The sequence below is a fragment of the Ischnura elegans genome, chromosome 12 (assembly GCF_921293095.1).
Source record: "Ischnura elegans chromosome 12, ioIscEleg1.1, whole genome shotgun sequence".
Lineage (NCBI taxonomy): Eukaryota > Metazoa > Arthropoda > Insecta > Odonata > Coenagrionidae > Ischnura > Ischnura elegans.
In genome coordinates this window covers 38,425,558-38,444,313 of record NC_060257.1, presented here as the reverse complement: position 1 = coordinate 38,444,313, position 18,756 = coordinate 38,425,558, and the positions used below count along the sequence as shown (strand labels likewise).

Sequence of the window (18,756 nt, the reverse complement as noted above, 5' to 3'; positions counted from 1 at the left end):
CATTAAAGAAAACGAAAGGCATTGATTGCGATTCGTTACCCAACATTAGTGTATTCATAATATACAGATTATTTGGTTTTAGAAATCCCAGTTTAGACGAATGTTTGCGGTCAATTTTAACCTCATTTTAAAAAGACTAGATAAGCGCCCATGCGATGTCACTCCACGTGACGTCACAGGGACCTAGACACTATGCGAGTAGATAGGAGTTTCACATTGTCTGAGATTACCAATGCATGCATGAGGCACAGAGCTCAGGGAAACATGTCTTGTAATAATCACTTATTAAAACTACCTAAGGTGGGAAAGTTTCCTTCATTTAATAAGGTATTAATAATCATTATTTAAGCCAAGCGCTACCAGCTAGCAGGGTACTTTTCTACCTGCTAGCAGCCTCAATCGCAATAGCGCACATACATCCTCGCCCCAAGGTCACCTCACTTTGCGGCAGCGGGAAGCAGAATTACGTCACACGGGGTTTTCCCAGCATTCATACATAGCCGTCGCATTTTCGCGCGCTTGAAATTTTTCACATTTCATTTAATCGCGAAAAATAGATACCGTCATTTAAAATCTAAAAGCGTGTAACGCGTACCCCAGGAGTAATGAACTTTCGATTTAGGCTATAAAAAAATAATAGGAAACCACCATATTCCCCGCCTATCATATCGAAGGTCGCGGTTTCGAGTGCCTCCTGGATAGGTTTCCCCTTCCAGGACATGAGTGTGTGTGATCGTCTGTTGCTGATTGTATAAACTCCCGATGTAAAGGCCACATAGTGATGTTTTCGGGGGTAATTGAGATAAATAAAATAAATAAAAGTTTTTTAAAAATGCTAAACAAAGATGAGAACGTTGAATAAAATGCGAATTGTATACTGTCCGTAAAACAACTGTAACCATGACTTCCACAACGCTGAAATGGAAAGACTTCCTTGAGTGAAGAAAAGCACGTTCCACTGAAGGCGCCAACAGAAGGGAGTAAACAACGTACACTTGCTAATCACCCGGACGGGATTCCGGAATTTGGCTTGCCCGAGAATAAACTGTTAAGGAAAAATGAGCCGAGAAGAAATCTCCTCCATAAGACTGACATGCATACAGTCATAGATTCAATAGTAAATCGCTTTAAAGTACCAGTGGATGTACGCATTATAAATGTATCCCAGCTGAATAGGGTGGTTTCCTATTATTTTTTACTGCCTACGTCGAAAGATTATTACTCCTGGAGTACATATTTCATGTTTTTAGATTATTAAATGACGATATCTATTTTTCGCGATCAAATTAAAAGTGAAAATTTTCAAGCGCGCGAAAACGCGACGGCTATGTATGAATGCGGGGAAAAGCCCATTTGACGTCATTCTAGTTCCAGCTGCCGCTGTGTAAGCCATCTTGGAGCGAGGCTATTAGCGCCGCTACGATGCAGGCTGCTAGCAGGTAGAAAAGTACCCTGCTAGCAGGTAGCGCTTGGCTTAAATAAGGATTATTAATACCTTATCAAACGAAGGAAACTTTCCCACCTTAGGTAGTTTTAATAAGTGATTATTAAGACATGTTTCCCTGAGCTCTGTGTCTCATGCATGCATTGGTAATCTCAGACAATGTGAAACTCCTATTTACTCGCATAGAAACTAGGTCTGTGACGTCACGTGGAGTGGCATCGCATGGGTGCTTATCTAGTCTTTTTAAAATGAGGTTAAAATTGACCACAAACATTCGTCTAAACTGGGATTTCTAAAACCAAATAATCTGTATATTATGAATACACTTATTTTGGGTAACGAATCGCAATCAATACCTTTCGTTTTCTTTAATGAAGGAAACTACCCTATTTTCCACTTATTACAACCAAAAACGACTTTCTGAAAGTTATACCAACCTTTTTTTTCACAAAGAAACCACAAAGTTTCGCTACATAATATTATTTACTCATTTCAACACTAAGGTTGGTTTTCATAGGTGAGGTTAGAGCTCACCCCCGAATAGGGCACGCGTGAATATCACACGTACTGGGCGGGGCAGTTATCTTCCTTGGGCCACCTCCAACTTCGAGGACTTATGCCGGGGTGTCCATAGGTTTCAACCGGTAATCGAACCAGGGACCCACTGGTCCCTCTCAAGGCTACCACGCCCACCATTATTGTTATTATTCTCATTAATATTGATTTATAACCGTATGTAATTTGTATTATCCATGTAAATATGTTTTCAACTTTAGATTTAAGCTCGACTTTGTCAAATGCCATTAAGACTTAATGGCAATGAAATCTTTATTTATTTACATGAATTACCATGAGAAAAAATCCCCCTGGACCGGGAATGGAACCACGGACCTTATGATTTCCGGGCCACTGCGCTGGCCACTACGCTATCCAGATACCTGAATTCCCATGGCATTTTACCGAGGCTCATGGTACTAGAAGTTAGCTTCACTAATTTATTCTGGGTAGAAAATCTTTCATATGCGCACGCTATGTCGGTTTTATTATCCTTTTCTTCTTAGTAGTTTTTATCGGACTGCAGCGGCCATTTTGATAGAATTTATCGCACTGGTATGGTCATTGTTACCGAGAAATTCTCCATACAAAACCGAAAAGTTCGATGAATTTCATCAGAATCTGATATTTCCAACTAAACTTTTTTTTAGAGTACATCAATGGCGTAACTACGAATATTCTTTGGGGGAGGGATGGTATTGCCTGGGGTGGTGACCCCAGACTAGACCTAGACCCCTATTTCCTAGACCCCCAGGTAACAGGAGGGTCTAGGAAAATTTTTGAAAAATTACATTCCTGGAAATACATTTTACATAATTTTGGCACTAAAAATTTAACTTTAAGCAGATGCAGTTATTGAATATCAAAACTAGAAAATAGTTATAAATCATTTTTTTCTCCGAGACTTTGGGGGGATCTATACCCTAAACCCCCTTAGTTACGCCATTGGTGTTTGTAATTAGTTATTGACGAAATTCATTATAATAATATTACTGACGAAAAACCAAGTATCACTCGAAGAAAATCCCTGGAAGATATTTTTCAAACCAAGTGAGAAAATGTCATGTATATAATTCTCGGCGGATTCTCTTTAGTTTACGACGTGCTGGTCTGTATATTTTGCGAGTCGCCCCTCATCACTCGACCGCGAGGGATAAAGTAATGGCCCAATCAGGCAGAACAGGCTTCGGAAGTTTGCAGTGCCATTTGGTAACCTAAGAAAATATTTATCCAAGAAGACAAGCTCTGAACGAAACAAATATCAGCCCTTCTGCCTCGATGTGGATCGTCATGATTAGATGGAACCATACGAAAAATTAAAAATAGGATAGTTATCGTATCCTGAGGACCATATACACAAAACAACCAGTCGTGATGTTCTAAGGCGAGTTAAAGAGAAAATTTGAAGGCATAAGAAAAGAATTACATTTTCGAGATCATTCTTGGTAATTCAACCATTTGACGAATATTAAACAAAACATTAAACGAATAGACCAAACAACAAACGTAGCCAATGATTGAGATATAAGATGAATGAATAGACGAGGAATGCTTTATTCTGTAAAACGAGTAGATAATAGTAGCAAATTACTTCAGAAGTTCAAATGAAGATTTCATTGTTAGCCATTACGACCAAGAGGGTTGCAAATATCTGGAGGCGCTGCTTCCGAGTTTTCAGCGTGGTCTAAGTTCCATCTTGGTTTGACAATTTTTGGACTTAGTCTCCGACTGATATTTTGAGGTGGCTAAGTTATTTTCTGAAAATGAACTGCATTAAGTGAAAAATGCTACCATAATCATTACTATTTCGCCCGTGATTGTCAACAGATTTTTCCCATCATTCGCGATGCTTCTATTAATGTATAAACTCTGTGTCTGTTAGCCACTTTACTGCTGAGGATATCCTTAAAAATATACTTTATTACTGTAATTGTTAGATTTCCATGGGCTATAATAAAATTAAATACCAGTATATATGCAAATAAATGACTAGTTTACTCTCGTAAAATTTTATTTTCGTATGAACTGGTTGTAGAACGTAACTGTGGTGATAGATTATAAATTTTCCCTGAGAAAAGATGTTTGAGTCATATCTTCGCGAAGCCTACCAATGGAGTAAGAAAATAAAGTTTACATTGTGCGTTCCATAGTTTATTTGAATGTATTTACGAGTTATAACCAAACATTTCACCAAATAGTGAGCATTGACCTTATGGGACTATCAATGTTTTGGTCAAAGTGGGCGTGGCTTGTCCTACCCAAGCACACTTCGCTCCACGCTCGAAGCCAAAGGTGACCCCTCCAGATACTTACAACCTCCTTGATTACGACATCTACTTTGAGATTGACCCGCATTATAAATAAACACTTTGTTTACCAAGCGATTTCCAAGGCGATCTATTTTTGGGAGCCTTGACAAACATTTGAGCAGGTCAAAATAATTTTGATTCATTGAAAAATAATACATTTAACAAATGATGGGGTTAAAAAATAAATTCTAACGGACGAATCTGAAGGCCATAAAGTTATAACGATTGACTAAAACTTTCATTCATCCATCAATGGGCAGAGTTATAATAAATTACCCCTCGTACATATGATACAGATGAAATTGTAGCATACCTAAAGAGGTTTATGTCCATACATCTGTTGCTTGAAATTTTTGAAAGAAATGCTAGCAATAATTATAAATAAAAATTATAACTTAGCATTGTACGAGCTTCAAAGAAACCTAGGTCACCTTGATTTAATAAATTAATGCGAAAAAATGGTGAACATACAATTTAAAATAACTATTAATTGCAACAAGTCACACCCGAGATTTAATATTATATGTTCGTTAAGAGAAAACCCATTACTTACGATAGTAATTCTAGAAAAAATGAAATCAGTAGATATAGTAGGACGTGATGCGTAAATAAATCGCGTCCGACAAACACACAATAGGTGGCAAGGTGGACACCATGTAAACGAAAGCGTAAAACAGTTGACAATACTGAATAAAAATGGCTTAACATGCTAAAAAGGGCATTCCATTTGAATGCCCCCGGATCTCACTGGTATTCGAATTCAGCTCCTCGCAGAGAAATGTAAAGAAAAAACGCGTTCGTAGGATATTATTGAAGTGCCTTTTCTATACACAACCAACTTAAATCGGAGCACAAATTTTACATTGGGGTGCAGAAATTACTCACGCACTGAGCACACAACATCCTCCGAATGCATAATGAGATGAATACACATGAATTTGCATTCACTATGGACAGGTAGAATTTGAAGCAGAAAATTTCACTCTTCCTTCCAAATGTCAAGTTACCAATGACGACGAATCAGAGATGTTTCGTAACAAAAATTACAATATGAATAAAATAGTCGTCGCTCCTACGCCATACATGTCCACAATTTATGAAAGACTTACTTGATTCTTATGAAATTGGGAATGTAAAATTTGAAATAAATATATAGAAGGACAAAACAGTGCAAAAAGATTTAAAAAAAACGTCGTTCTACCGACTAATTAATGCAAGAGGAGCATAAAAACAAAGATGAACATAAAAAGTAAGAACCAGTCCAAGGTAACGCCAAACTGAAGTCTAATTGAAAGAAATTTATTTAAAATTGAGAATAAAAATAGACGTAGTACTTTTCTAATGAAAGAGGCATAACGACTGCATGAATAATGGCTACAAATTTCTCTTCAATCAATTAAATGCACTTGGGTACTTCCCGGAGAGAAAAACCTTCCAAAATAATGCAAATAATAAGAAAATTTCCGAACATTGGTAAATTTAGCAGATGTCCATGCTCGGCAAGGAGACAATAACAGCTTTAGAGTGATTAAAAGATTATCCACAGGGAAATGATATTTAATGACCAAGTTTACAAAACCGTACGTGAAAGACTGAATCAATCAGAAGAATAAATAGTACAACTTAATCAACGGCTAACAAGCCCTAGTGCACGTTAGATAACATTCAGGCCAAAATGCTATATTACAGATAGTTTTCTACCGAATTGAAATGATTTATCCACACGAATTTCCCTAAATATCAATATATTTTATCAACTTTTAATTTCCTACAAAAAAATAAAACTTTTACCTTGTAATCCGAGCACAGAAATACGAAAATTTAACCCAACTATTAATCTGGAGCATGTTTCATATTGAGAGAGGGAAATTGACAACGGCAGCAGCAGAGGAGCTCCATCCAGGAAGAATTTGAAATGCGGTGTAACAAAAGAAGAATTGAAGACTAGATGGATTGAATGTAAATGAGGGAGTAATGAGGAAGTCCAGAGAAGAATGGAAGAAAGAGAAGTCATCGAACCCAATGAAGAAGGAATGATTTAAACGGCTAATTTGAGACATGAATGAATTCAATCAAGGGGGCTGCATAAAGAAGGCCCAATTCCATCCCACTGAAGGTTGATTTCTGTCCACATTACGGTCGCATTTTTGAAGTGAAAACTTCTTATGGCGCGTTGAGCACTTTTGCAGATGGGTAAAAGTCATTGGCGACACAGTCACCGCTACTTCTATACGCATAATTACGTATATTCTGTATATACAGTATACTCGCTATATACATAAAAAAACTTGTGGAGGGGGACAAACCAATGAACTCGCATCACCGTCACTGTCACCATCACCGCTACTAAATATATGTGTAATTGTATATTCTGTATATACACTTTTGTAGATGGGTAAAAGATATTGGACTCGCGACACCGTCACCGCTACTACATATTCGTATAATTATGTATATTCTGCATATACAGTATACTCGCTAAATACACAGTACTTATGGAGGGATACAAACCATTACACTCGCATCACCGTCACCGTTACCGCTACTACATATACGTATAATTGTGTATATTCTGGATATACACAGTATACTCGCTATATAGACAGTACTTGTGAAGGGGTACAAACCAGACTCGCATCACCGTCACCAGTCCATACTCGTGCAGGAGAGTGTACTCGATACAAGAATAGTGAAGGTTAGTACAATAGAACTCAATTTCTTTTTATACGTTCAATTTGAGTAGCTTATTCGAATGTTGTGCCATAAAATCAATTTATAAATGTGAAGTGTTTACAATTATATATTGTAGAAATATATAAAAGGAAACACGTGGAGAAAAATTTTTGAAGTGAAAACTTTTTTCAGATTAGTAAAAAAAAACTGAACTCGCGTGACCGTCACCTCAGAATCGTCACCGCCTCGCTGTTAACGAAGAAGAGGAAAATAAAGAGAGAAAGAGTTTTGAATTTGCTCGTTCCTCATGTATGAAAATATATTCTGAAGCATAAAGGATCGCTACGTTTAGTGTTGACAATAGTTAGCCGATTTTGTTCATAGCAATAGTTATTTAAAATATTTTCTTGAATTTCGGCTAGTAACTTGGCTTTTCCGAGTTTGTACTCCTAATCCAGTTAGTGTTCCAGCTAATGTTTCACTTCCAACAGCAGTCCCACGACTGCCATGTTTTTATCGTTTTTCAAAAGTGTATGCGGCCCGATGATGAGTGCAATGATATCCACTTTTTTCAATATTTTCCAAGTACAATGTTTTTAATTTCTAGGAATAGCATTGAAAAGTAATTAATTTGATAGATTACATCATCATGCGTATAAATTTCTGTCAATTCCCTTTAATGATACCTCAATTCCCCGTGAAACTCAGATCAATTTGTCCGTAAGCGACGCGATTGGCGACTTTTGTAAACCCATTTAAATGCGCGGTAGGTGAAACGTTCAGATACCGACTTGAGGATCTTGTTTTGTAATATTCGTAAATTCAATCTTCAATGAATAGTGACCGGGAAAAAAAAGGTTGGTAACCTGATAGCGTAATGAGATGGAATGGATCTAGAAATGGCGGTCGCAGGGGTAATGAGGAAGGGGTGACTAATCATTTTCGAAGAAAACAGGTTTAGTGAGAGGAGGATAAAGTATAATCGTTAACCTATTTAGGGTGAGGAGCACGGTTGATAATAATTGGGACTGGCGCTTATGAAATCATTTTGAACGGTGGTTTATCTTTCACGATAATGTTCCCGAGAATTTTTTTATGCTCAATAATACACCTTCATTAGTTAAATGTAAACTTTCACATTAGGTAGCAAGTGTCAAATAACCAATGAACAAACTGGTTATTCCTAAAAAAAAAAAAAAAAAACAATTCATACAAAACTCAAAGGCTATAGTTCAAAGCACACACATATCTTTCTGAATTAAAGTTTCATGCCAAAAAGAGGCTTTTCACATTAGGAACCTACCAAAGAATTTAATGAAAGATTATACAACGTTAGATAACATTCCCCATTTTTCACTATAATTAAAATCAGATCTGTAATCATGGATTTTTCATAGCACATACTTACTGTAGCACCTCGTCAAGATTTTCCTGCATCGCACAAATGAAATTTTGTTCTCGTTATTTTCTCGAGGTAAAATTTGTACAATTGAGGTCAAAGTAAACGAAGAAAAGGTCTACTTCATACACCCTGTAAACTTCAAGATGATAAAACTAAGGTTTAAGCAAGTATTATGCCAGGAATAAAGACAAAATAGAACCGGTCGAGCGCTATTCACGATTCTCTTCTTTACGCTCCTATCCTGTTTATCAATATAAGTATGATACCAACATTTAGTGAATATACTCCACTTCTACCCAGTAATACCAACTTTACATGGAAATGGAAAACGGGTATTTCTACACGAAAAAAATTGTATTCCCAATATTACTGGATAGAAAAAATGAAATCTAAACATGTCTTACAACAATAACCAGGGCCGAATCAAAGAGGGGGCCACATGTGCCCTGGCCCTGGGCCACCCACCAAGGATGAGCCTTCGCCAAATTAGAGGTTATTATTATAGTATTCTACCGATTATGGTAGGTTTCCATGGAGTACCTGAGAAGCATTCTGGGAGCCTCCCTTTCCTTCCAGCACTGCATTCTTCAATTCACTGTAAAGCCTACTCCCTTTCAATTCATCTTAATATCCAATTCTCTTCCTCCCTCGTTTACCTAACATTTTACCCTCTAACACCGTTTTCGACATCCCCTCCCCGCTATGCACTCCCTTCATTAATATACCTTGTCTCCTCCGTACCTCATCTTAAAGCTGCCTCTCCTCACCCACCATGTCCAGTACTTCGTCGTTCCCCCTCCTCTCTGTCCATTTCACCTTCCCTATTATTCTCCATACCCACATCTCGAATTCCGCCAGTCTTCTCTCGTCCTCCCACCTTAGAGTCTACGTTTCCGCCCCGTACAGATCTACACTCCAGATCAAACTCTTCACTAACCTTTCCTTTAAACTCTTACATAACGATCCTCTCAGAAAATTGTGTTATTTTGCATTTCCTGTTATTACGTTTCAAATTGAAAACCTTGAAACAGTGGGCCTCCTGGCCTCCCACCAATATTGGCCCCGGGCCACATCACTACACCCACATCCTAACAAACTAAAGATGAAGTGAAGATTTCTCGGATTTCTCATCGGGTCGGGATTTCTGAATCCCTGAAGACGATGGGCGAGTTGCTTACCGAAACGTTGGAAGGAGACATGGAGGACCTGCTTCGGTGCGAAACCCGAGAAATCTTTACCTCAATTATTCGCCGGAGAAAAAAAAACAAAAATTATATCACAAACCAAAGATGCTAATTCACACGTACCAAGATACCAAGTAACATGATGAAAATTGGCATATTTTCTCATATCTCTTTCGACTGTTTCTACTTATTTCTCAGCCTATTCCATAGCCTCGGACGCAGCGACGACATCCACACTAATGCTCATCACGAGGGGAAACATCAATACTGGGATAATCGAATATTGACAAAGAGGGACCTCCCTTTAATTTACCAATGGAGACGCGAGAGTGCAGGAGCACGTGATTTCAGGAGCAATGGAGCAATCGCAGAGATCAACAGAGGGTAAAAGGACAACGGTGAATGAGACACAGGTCTACGAAAAATATTTTTTTCCTTCGTGACGAAAATGTTTCGATTTATTTAGTCCGGGTTTTGGGTGCCGAATCAAAATATGAAATTTTTCTTTCTGTCATCTCTGCTTTTGCAGATGAAGCATTTTGATCCCTCGATCATTTCGATATTGTATATTTAAGAATTAATACCAAAAGCGTCTGTTTACAAAATATAACCAAATTATATTAGCACTGATTCCTATTTGCGCCCTTAATATCATAACATTACTTGAAACTACCATCATCATCATTATTAGTTGAAAATCCTAGGAGGGGCTTGGCGCAGCTCTCCATTCCTCTCTCCTATCCGCTAATATTATCATAGCGACGTCTTCTACATTCTTTACAACCTGTCCCATGTAACTCATTCGAGGCCGTCCCTTGCCCATATTCTCTTTCGACTGTCTTTCTGCGACTGTTTTCATCAGGCTAACATGTTTCATAATGTGGCCTAATAAGTTGTCTTCTACTAATAATAATAATGTTGTTGAATAATGTGGTCTTCTGCCTAAGAGTCGCATGTCGCAGCTACTATAACTTTTAAATAATCAGACATGAAACTATCATGTCTCGTAAAATGCTTTTTACATGAAAAATTAGCAAAAAAGAACACCAGGCATTACATTATCCGTGTATGGCAGATCATCAAGCCTCAATGTATGCAATTAAATTATTTATAGTGGTCTGTAAATCATGAAATAGCAACTTGTGGGGGAAATAATGTTCTCAGGTCAGTGATAATTTATTACTTTAGTTAGACTACAACTAATGATTACAAGACTCTCGTAAAAAGATTCTCGTAAAATGCTTTTTACATGAAAAATTAGCAAAAAAGAACACCAGGCATTACATTATCCGTGTATGGCAGATCATCAAGCCTCAATGTATGCAATTAAATTATTTATAGTGGTCTGTAAATCATGAAATAGCAACTTGTGGGGGAAATAATGTTCTCAGGTCAGTGATAATTTATTACTTTAGTTAGACTACAACTAATGATTACAAGACTACACATAATAATTTCAAAAAGAAAATAATTAAATCTATTCGACCATATAGAGGCGTCACGTACATTAAACAATTGACTAATCTAACACACCTAACCTAAGCATGCAGCTTTAGTGGAGTATAGGTTGCAAAACGGCTGCTTCAACTTTAAGTTGACGTTCGGCCAGCAAGTATAGAAATGATCGTTTAATTAATTGTTTAATGAGCCTAATCAAAATAAAAAATTATTTCCATAATAAGCTCCACAGGATTATAACATACACTTTTCTCAGTTAAATCCTGATACATTAAAATAAAATTTCCAAAATTAAACTCTGCCCCCAAAATATCAAAAGAAAGCACAGTGGACGCTCCTATTCGTCCAGATTCATTAACGAATAACTATGCATCCCTCAAACCACAGCGGCCCTGACACAAGGATTACTTATGAATTAAAAGAGCTACCACTCCGCCGTGTCACTGTACCCCAAATTACAGAATGAAAATACAAAAAATACACTCGAAGTAAATACGACGTAAATATGCAGTGATGAAATTGATCTTTTCTTTATACTACTCGAGTGAAGCATCAAAATTGCGACTGCACCATCAAAATTAGTCAAAATTTGTATGCAACGACCGAAATGCAATTAATTTCTAGCGTACATAGTAAAATCATAACCTAATATGGATAATTAGGTTAGGTAAAAACAAATTAATTATTACCTGGTTTAAAGAATTAAATAGGATACTAAAAGATTCGTAACTATACCCTTTAAAATTATTGTCTAAAGGAACTAGTAGTCCATATAATTGACGCAATCCTGAACGAAATAGTAAAAACTTCAAATGTATTCAGCATAAATATGGCGTAGATGCGTTACCTTGGTCTTTAGATGATCAGACTCTGTACTGCAGAAGCCGAACGAAACAAAACGGCCTTATAACCGATTACTGGAGTAAATCGAGTGCAAACAGCAGATACCGTACCAACATCCGCAATGTGGCGGACAGCCAAGTATCAAAGGGGACAAACCGATAATCCAATAGCCACACTTCGTCGAAATTATTTTTCCCCTAAGCAAAGATCGGCACTTAGTTCTATCATAAATTACACCACAACAGAGGGCCTAGAAGGTTTAACGACGAAAATATTTACCGCGCATGGAAAAAAGGTTTCACTCCGCTCCGCTAGTTTTATCAGACAATGAAGAAATTTCTGGGAGAACTGAATTCTATAGTCTCCTCGTGACCCTTTCTGAATTTTCGTAAGAATTAATTTGGTTCTCGTTATGAACGGCAATTTTACTTTTATTAATCTTATCCTTACATTACCGAAATAATATTGAGATATAAAAAAATGAACGACAGTCAAAGACGACTAAGCGGGTAAATTGAAGATATTAGAATCCTTTGATTTTACAATATGGTTGATCCAAAAAAATTAACGACTACTTAACAATTAATCGATCCAACCCTTTAATATTTACATAAACTCAAAGCGTCATCATGCAAATGGTGATGCATAAGTTGCTGAGAGTGTAAAAAGGTGCTGTCTCTTGAATATAAATCACAATGCCACATACGGCGGCAATGCTACCAAAGGAAAACAACTAATAAATGAGTCAAAGTACACGTATTTCAAATAATATTTTACGAGAGACAAGCCACTACATCTTTTAATAGGGAAATCCTAATACCTGCGTGGTAGCAGTGGCAAATGTAGATAATATTTTTGGGGAGCCAATACCAATAACAAAATATTAGTAATCACAATAAATTTTTACATTAGTTTTTGGTTTAAATTCAGAAAGTAAATAAAAATATTAGTAGTTTAACTCTTAAAATACTATTGTTTTAAAAAGGTATTAACTTTGTATAACTATTTCCTCACATCCATAATGATTATATTCATTCAGATTAATTGTTTTTTTCCACTTGGGGGGTGGGGGGGAAGGGGGGAGCCGGCACCCTGGGCCAATCCCTTATATTTGCCCCTGATTGGCTGATCTACCATTAGGAACAAAAGAAAACAAAATTTAAGGCAACAAACGTTCCTGCCTTTGCATTTCAATTCATTAGAGGGCCTAAATTACAATTTGAGACTGACAGGCATCACAAAATGTGGTCAAAAGATAATAACATAAATTTTCTTAAATTGACTGCCAGCAAACAACCCATTACACCCCCACATCGTGAATCCAAACTGACATGAGTTCAAGCAGAGGGTACGGCTTGATAAAATACAGCTACAGGACCAATGTTCTTGTTTAATAAATTAACAAAGTTACTAGTAGTCACTTAACTTATAATATCTAATGTTTCAATAATATAATCTATTTCAAGCTCACTGCTATTAGCAAGCAAAGTAATAGAAATGCATGAATAATAAACAATATGAACAATTAGGTATTTACCTTCAAAAGTGTGTAAAACTCACAAACGATCAATTACTGCTAATGATAAAGCACATATTTGATATCTCACCAAGAAATTGAATAATGCAGTCCTAAAAAATGGCATAGCGAAACAATGAGATTGAAAGGTTCACAGTAAAAATGTGCAAAAAAATGAAGTGGCATAGAAAATGCCTTCAACTATTGAACCTGAAATGAGCAAATAGCAGGCAATTTGAAACATTGAGGATAATATATTGGTAACTATTTAATGTCAAAGGTCTTCACACATTGGGTGACATTTTAATGGCCAAATTATCTAAAGCCAAAAGATCTTCTAACTCCTTAGTAGGACAATAATAATTAAAATCGCCTTTTAGTTTTCAGGATGTACCAGGAATTTCATTTGCCCTTTACCATAGCAAATTCATGACAAAGTCGCCATTATATGATAGCACTTTTATTATGCAAATCCTACATATAATGGTGAAATAACGTTCATATAATTATACAAAATAAATCTCCTAATGAGCACGACCCACTGGTGAGTGAATTATTTTTGGTTTACACTATGTAAAAATGCATCCAATGAATAGAAACTGATTTCGTCCTCATTTGAGAAATGTTATTGAATTCAATTCTTAGACGCAGGTTACAACCAATTTGCTAATGGGATGAGAATAGCAAATGAAATGTTTTGCAAGTGAAATACGTTGAGTACTTCTAAATATTTACTTAGGGTGAAAACAGTTGTATATGAGTACAATAAATTTGAAAAATATAACCTCTGAGTTAGCATAAATCTGTCATCAGGCATAGTTTGTATATTTTTACATGATATGCACCCGAAATTTGCATAATTTTTGTCACAATTACTTTTCTAGGGCATGTTAAATGTGGAAAATGGCAAGCAATTTTAATTATTAATCATTTTTTCCTATTCACAAATCTCATTAAACCATTAGAATAATAATTATGGAACATACATCACCGCTGGCATTGGGTGAAGACCAAAATCCTGCCCGGCTCTCAATGTTTATGAGGCTATGAAATTGCAGTCAATAATACTATATTAATTTTGAATGTTACATTTGCATAACATTACATTAATTTTGCACATATAAAATTAAAAACGGGCATCGAGACAGTAGCGATTGTTATCAATATAACTATCATTATCATCACCCAATTTTATTTTATTCGGCCGTTATCATTATCATTATTCTAAAAGATTTCCCCCACTTGGGGGTCAATATTGCTATTTTAAATTAATAAAAAGCAATTCACCAATTCGAGAACTCGCTTCGGTAAGACTCTTTTCATCATTCATCAATCGGTAATTGTATCGGCGCATTCGCTGCTCACATAATAGGAACTTCCGGTTCCAATTCGGGCATTTGGAATCGCAATAGCAACTGTTAATTGAGAATACGTAGCCTCGCGTTGCTATCAGAAGCGAATAGCTGGTTGCAACTAGGTAATTTAGAATTGCAGCCTTGACACACTTCTAAGCGGTCTATAATATCAGGAGAGCATATCCACAGGTTCATTTCTCGGCAGATACCACACATTACCAGCAAAATAAAAACACAAACCAAACGTAGATAGCTATAGATGTAGATCGTTCACACCCAGGCGAGACCACCGTCACTTCGCACTATTTATTGCCTACCCGAGGACAATTATTTGACCGAGTTGAATAAGAACAAAAGACGAATAATCGAAGCGTATAACAGACTACAAAGCTGATAAATTCCACCATATTACGCCTCTCAAGATGCGAGTCCACGCCCACTCAGATGATAGGTCTAATTCCTCCACTAACAACCTCCACTTGGCACCGTAGAGAACGAAACACATACTGTAAGATATTGCACCGATCTCGCTCCCTTCGTGAAGTAAGCCACAAAACTTTGAATAATAGATTCAGCCAAAACTTCTTATATCTTATAAAAATCACGGGTACACCAGGTTAAATCTGAAAAACCACCGGTGAACTTTATCAACGGACTTCCAAAAAAACAGGGGAAAAAACGAACATGAATAAACTACTGTGTATCACAACAGAGACCTGCCCACCGATTCAAGTTTGTTACTGACATTATCAGATATAAATGAAGACCTAAAAACACCTTTAATCGGGCTAGGGAAAAACTGAAACCCGAACAAAATAGGTAAATAAGAATTTGAAAGCGAGATTGCAGAGGAGTTTTGGGACTCACCCTTTCGAGCTTCTGGAAATACTCCCGTAGAAAAGAGATGGGATTCTCCGGTCTGCTGACACATAACTGTACAATGCAATCCTTCAAAATTTGCTGTATATTATGCCTTTGGACATATTCCTCACATTCCCGAAGGCTCTGCTCCTCTTCTAAGTTCGCCGCCATCTTAGTGTATCTCACTAAATATTGGCTGACCTCAATTGTTTTGAGTTTTTCTATCCTTTGAAATAAACAATGAAATGCTCCCTCCTTTAAACAACCCTACTAGAGGCACAAATACCACAGCACAAGCTTCAACTGACGCCAACTCACACGTTTGACAAAACATCAACGTTCGCTCACGTTTGCTACTAGGCAATTGATTTTTCCATTCTTTGTTGTAGACAATTGACAAACGAATTTATCTTCCAAAACCTATGCAAGTTGCAGCGCGCATTTCAAGAAATGCTCTATGAAGGACTTCTTGTAATATGAGATTTCACTCGTTATACATGAAAATCATTTTTTATTGAATACTCAAGCCAGTAAAAAATATATTTTGTGTAAAATAAAATATTAATTATGGATATATGTGTAATGATTCGCTACTTGTAATTTTTTCAATGTGAACAAAAGTTAGTATTTTACAAATTCTTCAATAACATTAAACACTAGTCAGATCAAAGGGTGTTTAAAAGCTCTAGCACGTCTGTCAAGCCAAATGATGGTCATGAATAATTTTAAAAATGTAACCACCTTTTTCAATGCTGCTGTCCTCAGCTAATTAATGTATTTCTTATTCATTTACTGAGCCTTTTCCATTGCCCATTACCCCTATGAAAAAATTGTATAAACCTGTTTCAAAATTGTATACAATTTATACAATTGCCATGGTAATTGTATAAATTGTATAAAACTTTGAAACAGGTTTATACAATTTTTTCATAGGGGTAGTGACTAACTTCATTACCTTTAGACTTCATTAGTTGAGAATTAAACTAACAATTTGGTAATTTACTTTCCTGAATTTCCGAGGGTATTTAATAATATCTTTGCTAAAATATCAGATTAGAGGATACTGTTTCTTTATGTTGCTTAAGTACCACAGGGTGCAACCACTGCAACTGCATCAAGGCATTTTAAAAGCACCACAGCAGTAAAATATATGAAGTGTGAAAAAAATGTAGTTTATTTTCTCAAAATAAAAATGAAATAGGTATATAAGCAAAAATTATTCATTGCTATACATTTTGAAGTTCCATTTATTTAGGCTTCATGATACAAGTACCTACCAATGCCATGACATGGTATGCTTTTCAAAAATTACAACTTAACCATGACACATTTGCTATCGGCTCCACAAAGAGTTTTTTCTCTTTCAAAGAATTCTTTTCATCATTTCCAATTTTCCTTTTGTATTTTATTTGTCATGTGAGAGCTCTTTATATTCTTTTCCACCTGTTACCTACCCTCCTAGTCTGACAACATGCTTGAGAGATTATAGTTGCAACATCTGCTTTGATGATCAAGATGATGGTGCTTTAAGAAGAGAAATTTGTAGATAAATTTTAATTAATTAATTTGTATATTGTCCTCAATGGTGGCAGCGTTAAAGGTCTCACCTGCCATTCTTATAATTGAATGGACAATATGTCCTCCCTGAGCTTTCCTCTGTTCAGGCCTTGGGTGGACTAAAGGTGATTTCAGTCGATAACACACTGAAAAACAAGCTGAAAGGGTTTCGTAATTTCTATAATACATATGCCAATGATCAATTCACTATGACACTCTCCAATAGATAAGATAAAAGTATAAGAGCAGATGAGAAGAAATTCAACATTGTGGGATAACTAGGTAACTTGAATTTCCATCACCAGTTTAATTTTTAATGACATGTTTTATTTAAGCAAAAGTATTTGTACAAAATTGTAATGATTGAAGCTATTTAAGTTACATCTTTACGGTTGTAAGGATTTATTAATTTTGGTTTCTTTGGGGTTCTTTTTTTTTGGCATTTTTAAACCTGCTGTTAAGCTCCAAATCTGGTGTCTCCAAACAAATGAATAGAAGAAAGACTTTTACCTATTACTGACCTCCTAATCATGAGAGAAGATATATATATACCTATTTACGAGAAAAAATATTAGATTTTTACTAATACAGGTGTGTAAAGTTAAGCAAGAATGTGGTAGAGTCAAGACGTATGATTCTAGTGATACTCACGAAAAACTAATTTAACTCGTATACTGGATCCATAAATTCACCAAACACTGGCAATTACATATAATAGGGTAGTTTCCCTCAATAAAAAAAAAAAGAAAGGCATTGATTTCGATTTGAAAAAGGCCAGTTTGGTGGCCATGCAATGACACTCCATAGGGACCTAGATGCTGTACGAGTAGTCAGGAGTTTTACATCGTCCGAGATTACCAATAATGATTTAGGCACAGAGCTCAGGGGAACATCTCTAAATAATCACTTATAAAAATTGCCTGTGGTCGGAAAGTTTCCTTCGTTTGATAGGGTATTAATAATCCCTATTTAAGCCAAGCGCTACCTCCTAGCGGGGTACTCTGCTACCTGCTAGCAGCCTGCATGGTAGCGGTGGTCATAGCCTTGCACCAAGGTGGTCACACAGTGGCAGCCGGAACCAGAATGACATCACACGGGCTTTTCCCAACATTCATACATAGCCGTCGTGTTTCCGTGCGCTTGAAAATTTTCACTTTCCATTTCATTGCTAAAAATAGATATCGTCACTTAAAAATCTAAAAGCATGAAATACGTACTCTAGGAGAAATTATCTTTCAATTTAGGCTGTTAACACATCGGAACCCACCCTATTGCAGCAACCAAAGGAGCAGAAATAAACACAATGTGTATTGATACTGCTCAAAAATTATTTAATCAACAAAAATATACACAGCATATTATGCATGGGCGGGAGACAGACAAAGAACAATACAGGAACTTTACCCATGATCAATTAGAAATCACTGAATGTAATATTACGTACACTTTCTCATATAAAAATAAAATCATGACAAAATTAAAAATAGACATTAACTTTTTTGAGTTCCTTTCTAAGACATGGATGAAAAACAATAAAAATTAAAATAAATATGGATTTCATTACATTTTTAGGCAGCTTTTTATGTTCAAAATTCTCAA

General features: G+C 36.2%; 1 protein-coding gene across 1 annotated transcript in view; it reads right to left on the bottom strand.

The window, feature by feature from the left end:
- The window catches only part of LOC124169759 (cAMP-dependent protein kinase type I regulatory subunit), a 300,877-nt gene extending 284,901 nt beyond the window's left edge, over positions 1-15,976 (bottom strand). Inside the window, exon 1 of the mRNA XM_046548467.1 lies at positions 15,607-15,976. Within this exon, the coding sequence (XP_046404423.1) occupies positions 15,607-15,771 (165 nt within the window). The 5' untranslated portion in view covers positions 15,772-15,976. The remainder of the gene's footprint in view (positions 1-15,606) is intronic.
- Between the last annotated feature and the right edge of the window lie 2,780 nt (positions 15,977-18,756).